This window comes from Hordeum vulgare, chromosome 3H (genome assembly GCF_904849725.1).
Source record: "Hordeum vulgare subsp. vulgare chromosome 3H, MorexV3_pseudomolecules_assembly, whole genome shotgun sequence".
NCBI classification, from domain to species: Eukaryota; Viridiplantae; Streptophyta; class Magnoliopsida; order Poales; family Poaceae; genus Hordeum; species Hordeum vulgare.
In genome coordinates this window covers 341,193,505-341,205,195 of record NC_058520.1, presented here as the reverse complement: position 1 = coordinate 341,205,195, position 11,691 = coordinate 341,193,505, and the positions used below count along the sequence as shown (strand labels likewise).

Genomic DNA, 11,691 nt, shown 5'->3' with positions numbered 1-11,691 from the left:
TTAGGGGTGGGCCTAACTGGTGGGGTCCACCGATCAGTGGGAGAGAGAGGAGAGAGAGGGGCGCGGGTGAGCAGGGTTGTGGTTGCTCTCGGTTGGGCCGTGGCCTAGCTCTTTAGGCCTCTTTTACTTTTTTTTTCTTTCTGTTTTCTTGTTTTCTCTTTTGTGTTTTTTCTGTAAATTCCAAATCATTTTGAATTTGAATTTCCTTTCATAAACAAATTTACCCTAAGTTCATAACTGAATATTTATGTCTATGTCAACATTTTTTGGCATTTTGGACATATACTTTCTGCACTTATTTCCTAAGCTTGGTTTCAATATTTCTTTTGAATATTTTTAATTTCCAAAATACTTTTATTCCGTTTTTCTCTACTTTGATTCTCTCCGATCCATAATCAATTCTTTTCTAAACATTTGTTTGTTCATTTCCTTATTGCAAACATTTTCTATTTAACCCGTTTAGGGTTTTACTCAGCCTTATGTTTTTCTAGTGGGTTGGGTTTCAATCAAGTGCAACTTACTTTCTATTTGTTGCATTGGGCAAACAATCAAGTCACTCACAAGCAATCAATCAAACAATCAAGCAAGTTTTAGCTAACAAGCAATGCAGCAAGGGGTTTTGTTGGAAAAATAATAATTCCGTGTGAAAAATTAAAATACCATATTTGTGAAAATTCTGAGATGTGACACATGTGGAGACCATAAAGGAAAGGGGGCTTGCAGATCAAAGATTTGCAAAAGTTTAACATCAACTTAGTATGCAAGTGGTGGTGGAATTTGGAGAGCAAAGAGGGATTATGACAAAAAAAATGTCATGAAGAAATATAATACTCCCTCTGTCCCAAAATAACTGTCTCAATTTTGTACTAGCTCTAATACAAAATTGTATTAAGCTTAAGACACTTATTTTGGGACGGAGGAAGTATCATACATGAGATTCGATAGGTGAAATTCACTGCTAGGGATTCACCTTGCTGGACTGATGTGCTCAAAATGAGAGAGAGGTATTTGCAAGGGAGAAGGATGGATGTGGTGAATGGAAGGTAAACTGATTTTTTGAATGATAAGTGGATCAGTAATGGAACTCTGAGAGATCAGTTTGCTGAACTGCATGAGGTATGCCATGAACAAAAAATCTCTGTTAGGGAGATGGCTAATAGGAACTGGATTTTCAATTTTAGGAGATGCATAACTGCTGATCAAATGATCCAGCTGAACATGCCAAGGAGAGTTCTTCTTCCTGTAGCTATAAGGGGTGTGGGTGAGGCTATTCCTAGATGGATATGGAATAGTAAGAAGAAATTCATTGTTAAATCTGTCTACAACCATTTGCATGACATGGGTCACGACAGATCTTTCAAGCATTTGTGGAAAGCTAAAATTCCATTGGAAGTAAAAAAATCTTGCTGAGGCTAATTTGAAATAATGCTATAGTTATCAACGACAATATGCTGAAAAGAAACTCGGCAGGTGAGCCTTTGTGTTGATTCTTCCCAAAGAATGCAGCAGACTGGTTGGTCGTCTCCGTTGGGCTGGAACCTGTAGGTCTTTCCGTTTTTGGTTGTTTCTCATTTTGCACTAAGACACTTTATATTTGTTCCATTATCTGAGACTATCTCCAACAGACGCGCTATACAAGTGCCGCGCCGTAAAAAAGGCAGTTTTAACGCGTGCGCAACGCGGCAGGCAGCTCCAGCGGACGCGCAAAAACGACGCGCGCGCCATTTTCAGTTCAGCGCGCTGGCCGAAACGCAATCCCGCGCCCCTTATTTGCTGCGCCGGCTCCCGCGCTCGCTCCTGCTCTCTCCCGCGCTCCCACGCTCGCTCCTCCACTCTCGCGCCGCCCCCATCCGACCGCGCCGCCGCCGCCGCTCGCGCCCCCGGCGACTGTTCAGCGCTTCCCCGGCCTATCCCCGCGCCGCCGTCGCCGCCCGCGCCCGCCGGCGACCACTCAAGCGCTTCCCCGACCTGTCTCCGCTGCGGCCGCCGCCCGCGCCTCCCGGCGACCGTTCAGGCGCTTCTCCGGCCTCCCCGCGCCGCCGCGCTTCCGCCCCACCCCCTCCTAGTCCGGCCGGCCCTCGCGCGCCTCCGACGTCCGAGGAACAGCGCCCGAGCGCTCGCTGCCGCGCCCGCAAGGTGTTCGACAAAAGGCCTACAAGGTATGTATTGCTCCAAACTTATGAATTTCATGCATGTTTTGAATTGTAGTTTTTATAGTATAGTATTGAACATTGTAGATGAGTTCGTCGTATGATTCTTTCGAAGAAGAATTTGATATGGAAGAGGAGGAGGATCTTGCAATGATCATAGCTATGCATATCAATAAAAAACCGAAGCACGGTGGTTCGGTTGTGGGTCGGGAAAATTTTTGGAGAGATAGGATTGATGCCCATAACAGATTGATGAAGAACTATTTCGTGGAGAATCCCACATACCCGGAGTCGTATTTTCGTCGCCGGTTTAGGATGAGCACAGACTTGTTCAAGCGCATTGCAGAGAAACTAGCGAGCCATGACCGGTTTTTCCAGCAAAGGAGGAATGTCGCCGGAGAGCTCGGGCATAGCACCTTTCTGAAAGTGACGGCCTCTTTGCGTATGTTGGCATACGGTATCCCGGCTGATCTAGTTGATGATCACTTGGCTATGGGTGAGAGCCAAGCCATCATGTGTGTCAAGCGCTTTGCAGGGGGAATTGTGCAAGTGTTTGGTGAGAAGTATTTGAGATCTCCCACTGCTGAAGACGTCGCAAGGCTATTGGCGATGAAAAAATCTCGCGGCTTTCCTGGCATGCTTGGCTCAATAGATTCATGCATTGGAGTTGGAAGAATTGTCCAAAGGCATGACATGGGCAATTCCACGGCCAAAAAAAAGGTTCCACTATAATCCTTGAAGCGGTGGCCGATCAGGAGACTTGGATTTGGCATGCATTCTTTGGAATGCCTGGATCTTTGAATGACATCAATGTTGTCAACCGGTCACCACTGATGAATAAGATTGCGAATGGTGAGTTTCCACCGGTGCAGTTTGTAGCAAATGGCCGTACGTACAACTATGGCTATTATCTAGCGGATGGCATCTATCCAAAGTGGCAAACCTTCGTGAAGCCGTTGAAAAAGCCAGAAGGTAAGAAAAATCTTGATTTCCACAATGCTCAGGCGGCTGCTAGAAAAGATGTGGAGAGAGCATTTGGGATTTTGCAAGCCCAATTTGCTATTGTGAGAGGACCGGCTAGATTTTGGGATCAAAAAATGCTTTGGTACATCATGCACAACATGATCATCGAGAATGAGCGTGGCCAAGATTTAGACTACTCACAGTATGAGCTCTTGGTACATCCCGTGCGAGTGCGACGGAGGGTTGAAAGGGTAGCCCGTTTTGTTGCCTCCTATCATGCCATTCGGCGTCCCGCAACGCACAATGATCTTCAGAAGGATCTGATTGAAGAGTGGTGGGCATGGGATGGACGACAAAGAGCATGATTTGATTGCATTATTTGTATTGTATTGTTCATGAACTCTTGGTTGTGTTTATTGCATTATTTGTTGTACTGAACGATAAACTATTTATTTGAGTTGTAATAACTATTTATTGTTGATTTATTTTGTTTGTTTGATCATTTTTCTCCTATTTTTTGAAATGCATATGTGGTTTGTGCGTGCTGCGCGCGCTGCATTTTTTGGCATGCTGGAGCGGGGCGCGCGCGCTGCATTATAGCGCGGCTGTTGGAGTCTGCGTCTATCCCCGCGCTAAACCAGCCGAAGCGCGTGCGGTAAATACATTTTATAGCGCGGCTGTTGGAGCCTGCGCCTATCTCCGCGCTAAACCAGCCGAAGCGCGCACGATAAATACATTTTTTGGGCGCGGCGCGAAGCGCGGCTGTTGAAGATGCTCTGATAATAGATTGATAGTGGAACCCAATCCAATATGGAAAATGTTTGCTTTCTACCGGTTGATTTTCACATCGCGTAAACCGTCTGGAGCTTGCGACACGTGTTCAGGCCCACCCACCCCTTGCGACCAGTCCGACCCAGCCTTATCTCTTCGCCTCCGCATGTTCTCCCCCACTCTTTTTCCTCCTTTTCCCCTTTCCTGTCACACGCGAGAGAATGAACCAGAGGCTAGCACACCGCCGCACGAAGGAGGAGGCCGGAGGCTGGCGCCGTTCGTCGCCGGTGCTGCAACACAACACGGGCAGGCCGGAATAGGGCACCGCTCATCACCGGAGGAAGCTCCGTCCCCGTGGATCACGCAACGACGACGGAGATGCAGTGAGGCACCCTGTGGAGTTCGTTGGCGGCGGTGCAACAATGGCGCTCTTGCCGGCTGCACCTGGTGTTGCGTTGCAGCGCTCTCCGACGTCCGTTGAAGCTGCAATGCAACGCTCGATACTCCAATGGAGCTCGACGGCGCTCTCAGTGCAGCACAAAAGGTGCGCGACCTCGTCAAGATCGCCGACTGCGGTGCTGCAAAATGGAGCTCTCGCTGGTGGCTCCCGATGATGCATTGTCGTCGACGGTTGTCTAAGCTGCAGCGCTCGGTGCTTCAATGGATCTCGGCGCTCTCGAAGCTGCAGTGTTGTGCTTGGTGCTTCGGTGGAGCTCTCGATGTGGCTCCCGATCTCGTCGACGGGCTCAAAGTTGTAATGCAGCAGCTCGGTGCTCCAATGGAGCTCTCGTCAACGGCACTTGGTGCTATGTTGGAGCGCTCGTCGGCGGCTCTCAGAGGTGCGATGCACCGGCCAACGGCGACTCCAGTGTTGCAACGCTGTGCTTTGTTGGCGACAACCATGATACTTTTGCAGCGACGGCCTAGATGAGGAAAGCAAAGGTGGCTGATGCAGTACAGGGAGAAGGATGGTGTGTCTGCGTTGACTTTCTTTTATGGGCTGACATAAAATGGATCAGACGGCTGATTTCTTCAGTAAATCAACCGGTTGATTTGTAGCAGCACCATCCAATATGGATTGTATAGAAGAAGAAAAAAAGATCACTACACATTCTGTCGCTTGCCAAAGACACCCCTAGTTATACGTTATTTATATTCTGGATTTAGGTAGGTTATTTAGACCATACAAAAAAGTTGTCAAAGATGTGTTTGGATGCAAAGTATTTTTGTAGTTTTTGAGGCATACCATGGTTTCTGAAAAAATAAAACCTTGGTATTAAATACTTTGTGGTGTTTGGATGACAAACAATATTGTAGTTTAAGATACCATAGTATCTCTTATACCATAGTATTTTTGCAGTATCCAAAAAAGATGTCCCGACCTCATTTTTTAGAACTAAACTTTAGAGAAATTGTGAGCGCCTCTGACTCCTCTATCTACCATCTTTTAAATGATCATAATTGTCGATAGGCCGCCGATTACTTTCCGGCAAGTAGTGCTCATCTAAATGAAAACTTGCCCATTCATTTTGTGCATGCATTGGGCAGCCAGTTCTACACGCACATCAACTCAGCTACACTGAAGGAGCTAGGTGGAGCTCATCAAAACTACAGCGACGAGTCGGTGGTTTGTCAATACTGAGACAAAAATGTGTTTTGTAGAAACCAAAGTATAGATTGTCCAAGCAATGAAATACCAAGGTTTTGGAATACTTTGGTTTTTATAAAACTCTGCTGCCAAACTAGGCCTTCCACTTTCAGTGTAGTGTCAAAAACGTTCTTATATTGTGGGACGGAGGGAGTACAACATAAGTTCAACACAACAACCATAAGCTAAGCCCATTGCTGAAAACATGGGAATGCTCATTAAACCAAATGTACCAGCACCAAACTACAGATAATGAGTTATATAAACCTATTTCCAGAAACATAATATGGGATAATTACATTTTTTAATTTACAGTTGAAGATCCCTACACATACTCCACGATATGTGCAATGCACTGATTGGGATGAAAACCTGCAGATTCAGATGTAGAATAGTTTTTGTTTAGCCGAGCAATGATATAGGTCAGTTGACAACTCTCCTTTTGATAAATTTAAAGAAAGCTTCGCTTCAGCAACTAATACCTCAGATGGCTTCAAGAACTTACACTTCCCATAAGTTAATTGCATGAATTCAGTGGAATTCTTTGGGCTTGCTTCTCGAGGTTTTTCCACATTTCATCTGCAGATGTAAAACATGGTAAGAAACTCGAATAATCTTATCAGCTAATGAAGATAATCAATGAAAGGGGCCACTTAGGTCATGGATATTTGAGAATACACAGGAAACAAAAAGCATATCCATTATTGTGTGGTAAATACAAATATTCTAAACATCATACCTGATTCTGATGCTAAATTTAGTAAGAGCACTTCAAAAAAAAAAGATTGTAATAAGGAGTAAAGAATATATTATTCTCTTCGTTCTTCCTTGAAATATTAAACAAGCTCTCATTAACTAATTGGCATAATCCCAATTGTAAGAACACTAAAAAGCTACTCCATCCCCAAAATGAATGGCGCTTTTGGCTTCTCAATCTTCAGTGTATTTTTTTGAAAGGAGGCAAAAGATTTGCCTCATATATTAAATAAGGTAGAAGAGAGTTTGATACAACACACATGTTACGGCATGCCAATTATTCTCGCAATAAAAAAGACCCTAGTTTCTTTGCCCCGACGTTGATCCAAAGGTTTGCTTCGTCCACGATTAAGTTGAGCAAGATTGGCGGGGGCGCGCTCTTATGACGAAACACGTGCATTTCGCTCGTTCCAGATGACCCACGACACAAGCATGGTGATCGAAGCCTTGGCTTTTCGGTCAGCGGTGCCCCTGGCGCTGATGCCGGCCCACCACACCTCCACGGAGTCAAACAAGTGTCATGAAGTGTCCATATCGTGCATGCGAAATTTGTGGATGACCAGTCTTCACAACCTGAGAGTGAAATGACACTGGAAGAAAAGGTGAGTACCACATTCCTGCACACCCCTGCACAGGGGGCAAGAACCGCAATTTGGCCAGCCCCGTCTCTCCAGTCTGTCGGTCAGTCTGTCGGCCGTCCAGATCCTATCTTGGAGCGCTAGCCAAGCGAAGAACTTGACCTTCGGAGGGGCCCAAGTCTTCCAAACAATTCAGTCCATAGGGGAGAGGACCATTCCTAGAAACTGCGCCTTATAGGCAGAGGTCGCGCAGTAAAGACCCGAGACTATGTGCTTCAAAAGGATGTCATCCTCCATGAGCAAATCGAGATGTACCTCATGCACAAGCATCCAAAGGGTGAAGAACTGAATAACATGCTCGGTGGTGACCATTGTGGGCGGTTTGATCATGAGGATCCATGCGTTCTCCTTCAGTGCCTCCCGCACTTTCCAATGCTTCCGCGCGGACGCCTCATAGATGAGCGGAGCAATGTCTTTGGGTTTGCGTCCGAGCAGCCAGGGAGAGTCCCAAAATGGTCTTTGCACCATTCCCGACCGTGATGATGGTGCAACCATAGAAGAAATTAAGATCATCATCATCACACGGGTTGCCACGCCCTACCCACAGCTCTGTGGGCTCCTTCCATTCGTACCAAGGCCACCACAAACGCGAGGCCCGAGCGAACTTGTCAGTGTTAAGGACCCCCAGCCCACCATAGGCGAGTGGCCGGCTGACGATGTCCCAGTTGACCTTGCATTTCGCTCCGGTAGTCTTATCCGAGCCAGACCAAAGGAAGGCTCTTTCGAGTTTGTCAATACTTTGGAGAATGGAGGTTTGGATTATCAATGGCGTGATGAAGTAGACCACTTGGGAGGCCAGGACCGACTTGACCAGAGCAGCACGCCCAATGGTGGTGATGTTTTGGCCGTCATATGTTGTCAATCTGCTTGCCACTTTATCCACAAGAAATTGCAGGTCAACGAGCTTTAACTTCCACACGGAGAGTGGAAGCCCCAAATAGCGCATCGGAAATGAAGTCCGAACAGCCGGCAGCCCCTGGGTGATGCGTCCCAAGTCCAGATTATCGCAGCGAATGGGAACCATGGAGCTCTTATGGAAGTTAGTGCACAGCCCGGTGACCTCACCAAAACCCCGCAAGATGGCAGCGAGGTTATCCACATCTCTTTTGATCGGAGCAATAAACACCGCCGCTTCATCCGCATAGAGAAAAGTGCGCACCATGACCCCTCTGCCCCGAATTTTATGAAGCAGCCCCTTCCTTGTTGCCACGTCCAGAATATGCTTCAGAGGGTCAATTGCAATGACAAAAAGGAGGGGGGAGAGGGGGTCCCCTTGGCGTAGACCCATGCCATGCTTGATGGGGTCACCCGCCACCCCATTGAGGAGGATCCTCGAAGATCAGGAATAGAGGAGAGCAGCAATCCACTCCCGGAATTTGTTAGGGAAGTCTTCAATGTATGACTTTGATTGCAAATAGTATGTCTACAAAATTAGTATAAAGCCATGGTATTTTGCAAGATAAATACAAGATACCATTCGTATCCGCTTAATCCATACTTTGGTGCATATTAGTGGTCAAAGTAGTGCATCAAAGACCGCGAACAGTCAAGTATGCCTTACATTTTGGAGGGGGTAACTTAGGTGTGGCAAGTTGTGGCATGCAACCACGCATGCCCAAAGTAACATGCAACCACAAATAAGTACTGCGTCCATTTCAAGATATCTGTTTTCAGCCTACCATGCGCACAGGTCAAGAAAAGAATTCATCAAAACTGATTGTGCATTTATGCATACCTTGGTGAAATGATATGCTGCGACAATTTAACATCTACCAGTACAATTTTCATACAAATCCAAATGGTAGTGTGTATTAGTGGCCAGAGTTTTTAAAATTTTGACTGCACATTCCAAGGCAAGATCTATTGACAACAGAGGTAATATTGTTAGGAAAGCAATTTATCTTTATTGAAGGCCCAACGAGCATATATATATTGCACAAGCCTTGAGGTGTAAGGAAAGTAAACATAGACTAATAAGGACTCCTAGACTAATACTAATACTTCCCCCGTGAAAACCGACACATCAAGAGAAGATGGGTTGTCAAAAGATGACACATCAAGAGAATGAAGCATTGCTTAAAGAATCATGGCCCGTGAAAACCGACGACAAAAAAAGCTCGGTGGCAAGAGAATGGGCTTAGATCAACAATGCAAAGAGAGGCCACAAAAATCCTATTGAGAGGACAATGACCAGAAAAAAGGCTGACGGACAAAAATTTGATGGACTCACAAAAAACAACTAGAAAGTGCAACACTGGACAATGACATGAGAAACACAAAATATCAACGGACTTATTGGACGCAGCGGAAAATATAGAAAACTAGAAAACAACTAGCGAGAAGAGCATGCAACACCAGACAAAGGTGCATAAGCATGCAACACTGGACAAAGGACGAAACAACCACATTGGATTTTTTTAAGCTAGCCGCTAACGGGAAGGACTAATGGTAATTAAGAGAACAGCAAACAGAGATGTGGTTCATTGTTTAGCAGCAACCAGCGCAGACATGCATGCAGCAGTAGCCCGCGTAGCAGAAGATAGCAGCAGCTATGCACACAGAAGCAAAGCTGCACATGCCGCACGAAGGTAGCACGCAGCAGCAACGTGCGGAGCAGAGGCAGCGGCGGCCAAGAGGAGCACCACGTAGCAGGAACGTCATGCTACTTGCAAGGAACGGTAACAGGACCATCACGTAGCAGCAGGAACTGCTGCCCACACCGAAGCAGGGGTGAGCAGTCACACGCCCACGCAGCTGTAACGCGCCGGGCAGATCGCGGGGCTGGTGGTGTCGTGGAGCAGCAGCGGCCGCCAGATTGGAACGACAGCGGAAGGCAAGATCGACCCAGAGAAGAACAAACCAATTGAGGAAAAAAAATAGTGGATCTTAAGGACGAGTTGCAGCGTCCGGAGACCTAAACCTAGGCTCTAATACCATGTTAGGAAAGCAACTTATTTTTATTGAAGGCCCAAGGGGCATATATATATATATATATTACACAAGACTTGAGATGCAAGGAAAGTAAACATAGACTAATAAGGATTCCTAGACCAATACTAATACTTCCTAACAAATATCACGAATAATAAAGTACTACCTCCATCTTATATTTTAGGACGGGGGTAGTATTATGTTGGCAAGGTTTAGTTTGTTTTAGTGGTCAGTGTTTTAAAAGTTTGACTGCACATTCCAAGGCGAGATCTATTGGCAACAGAGATAGTATCACGAATAATAAAGTATTATGTTGGCAAATAGTCAGGGTAAGGTACACTGCAACTATCATTTAATAAATAACATCACAATAAAAGAGTGGAGCGGAACATGCCTTTAAATATGTGCAACAGATGATGTCATTATGTATTAGCCATGGTATATTTTTTAACAAGCTGCTCATATAATGGAAGATGATTCTTAGAAACAAAGACCCTGAACCTGTAAGCAGATGAGAACAAGATATATCAAAGGTTTAATAGTTAATTGTCTGTTAAGTCCTGAGCACAATAAATAATGAAGATTACAACACATGCAGTTTTACCCTTCAAGAAGTGTGAGTCGCCCTGGAGAAGAAAACAGTTTCGCTATTGCTTCAAGTGAGTCTTTGATGTGCATGGTTTTCAATTTTAAGGCCTTCATAAATTCAACAAACTCTCCATACTCTGCAGTACTGAGCTTTTCTCGAGCCTAGTAAAAATATTCAAAGTTAAGGATTATTATCACATACATGAGTGCAACAATAAACATACTAACAAGATAGCACTTACTCCGCAAAGCGCAAGACAAAATCAAATTACAGAGAGCAAGCGCAAGCAGCATACCAACTTCAAGAAGGCCGGTCCAGTAGTAGATTCCGGGCCACCACATCTTTCTTGAATAGCCTCATTCTTTTCACATGCTTGTTCAATGGTACTTCTTTTCGATGGAGGTGTAGATTGTTGACCTTGGTTTCCAGTCAAAGCTCTCGACTCAACATTATGTTTCAATTGTGAAGAGACATCTGCTATTTTAGCCTTCTTAAGTCTCATAGACTTTAAGGCATGTTCCTTCAATTGTCCATGCATGGCCGCATTATCGATCAAATCAACAACCTGAGAATCCTGAGAAATTTGGCCCCTTGAGGATACGTGCTGTGAAGATGTGGAACAGCCATGTTTCATAGGAAGGGTGGTGCGATTGGCAGGAGTGATCTGGGTAAACTTCATATAGTTGTTTTTTCTGGTGGTTGCATTCAATGATACTGTAGTTCCCCGGTGCCCATTTACTGCTGTGGCAGGCTAGCAAGAGATAGAATACCATCTATAAACCGGAAGTACTAAACAGAATACTGATTATCAATGTGAATGCAAAGGATATAGACATACCGAGTCAGATACAATCTTCTGCGGCAGACATTTGTCTGCAGGCGGTGTAACACTATCTGCATTTTTTTCAATTCTTAAATGGTATATATAAAATATAAATAAAGTGTATTAAGTTTTTTCAAAAGTCAAACATGCACAGCCCAAATACAATATACACTCCCTCCATTCCGAAATATAAGGTGTATTAAGTTTTTTTAAAGTCAAACATGTGCATGTTTGACCAAGTTTTTAGAAAAAAATATCAATATCTATCGTACCAAATTTGTATTGTTGGATCCATCACGAAAAGTATTTTCATATTTTATTTATTCTCAATTGTATGAACCATCGAATTAAAGCCGGATGGATGAAGTGGCGTCAAGCTTCTCGCATTCTCTGTGACAAGAGGGTGTCACAAAAGCTAAAAG

General features: G+C 44.9%; 2 protein-coding genes across 3 annotated transcripts in view; one reads left to right on the top strand and one right to left on the bottom strand.

Moving 5' to 3' along the window:
* The first annotated feature begins 4,340 nt into the window (after positions 1 to 4,340).
* LOC123439930 lies at positions 4,341 to 5,167 on the top strand. The gene has a single exon (XM_045116542.1). It carries the CDS (start codon positions 4,393 to 4,395, stop codon positions 4,813 to 4,815), a length of 423 nt encoding a protein of 140 aa, XP_044972477.1. The 5' UTR covers positions 4,341 to 4,392; the 3' UTR covers positions 4,816 to 5,167.
* A 480-nt stretch (positions 5,168 to 5,647) lies between these two features.
* LOC123443804 (regulator of telomere elongation helicase 1 homolog) overlaps positions 5,648 to 11,691 on the bottom strand; it is a 29,644-nt gene continuing 23,600 nt past the window's right edge. Inside the window, exons 20-25 of one of the 2 annotated variants that reach the window (XM_045120335.1) lie at positions 11,285 to 11,340; positions 10,742 to 11,197; positions 10,462 to 10,607; positions 10,252 to 10,358; positions 6,015 to 6,111; positions 5,648 to 5,904 (exon numbers count right to left, since the gene is read on the bottom strand). In XM_045120335.1, coding sequence (XP_044976270.1) covers positions 10,280 to 10,358; positions 10,462 to 10,607; positions 10,742 to 11,197; positions 11,285 to 11,340 — 737 coding nt within the window. In that variant the 3' untranslated portion in view covers positions 5,648 to 5,904; positions 6,015 to 6,111; positions 10,252 to 10,279. The remainder of the gene's footprint in view (positions 5,905 to 6,014; positions 6,112 to 10,251; positions 10,359 to 10,461; positions 10,608 to 10,741; positions 11,198 to 11,284; positions 11,341 to 11,691) is intronic. The other variant, XM_045120336.1, reaches the window with a different exon arrangement.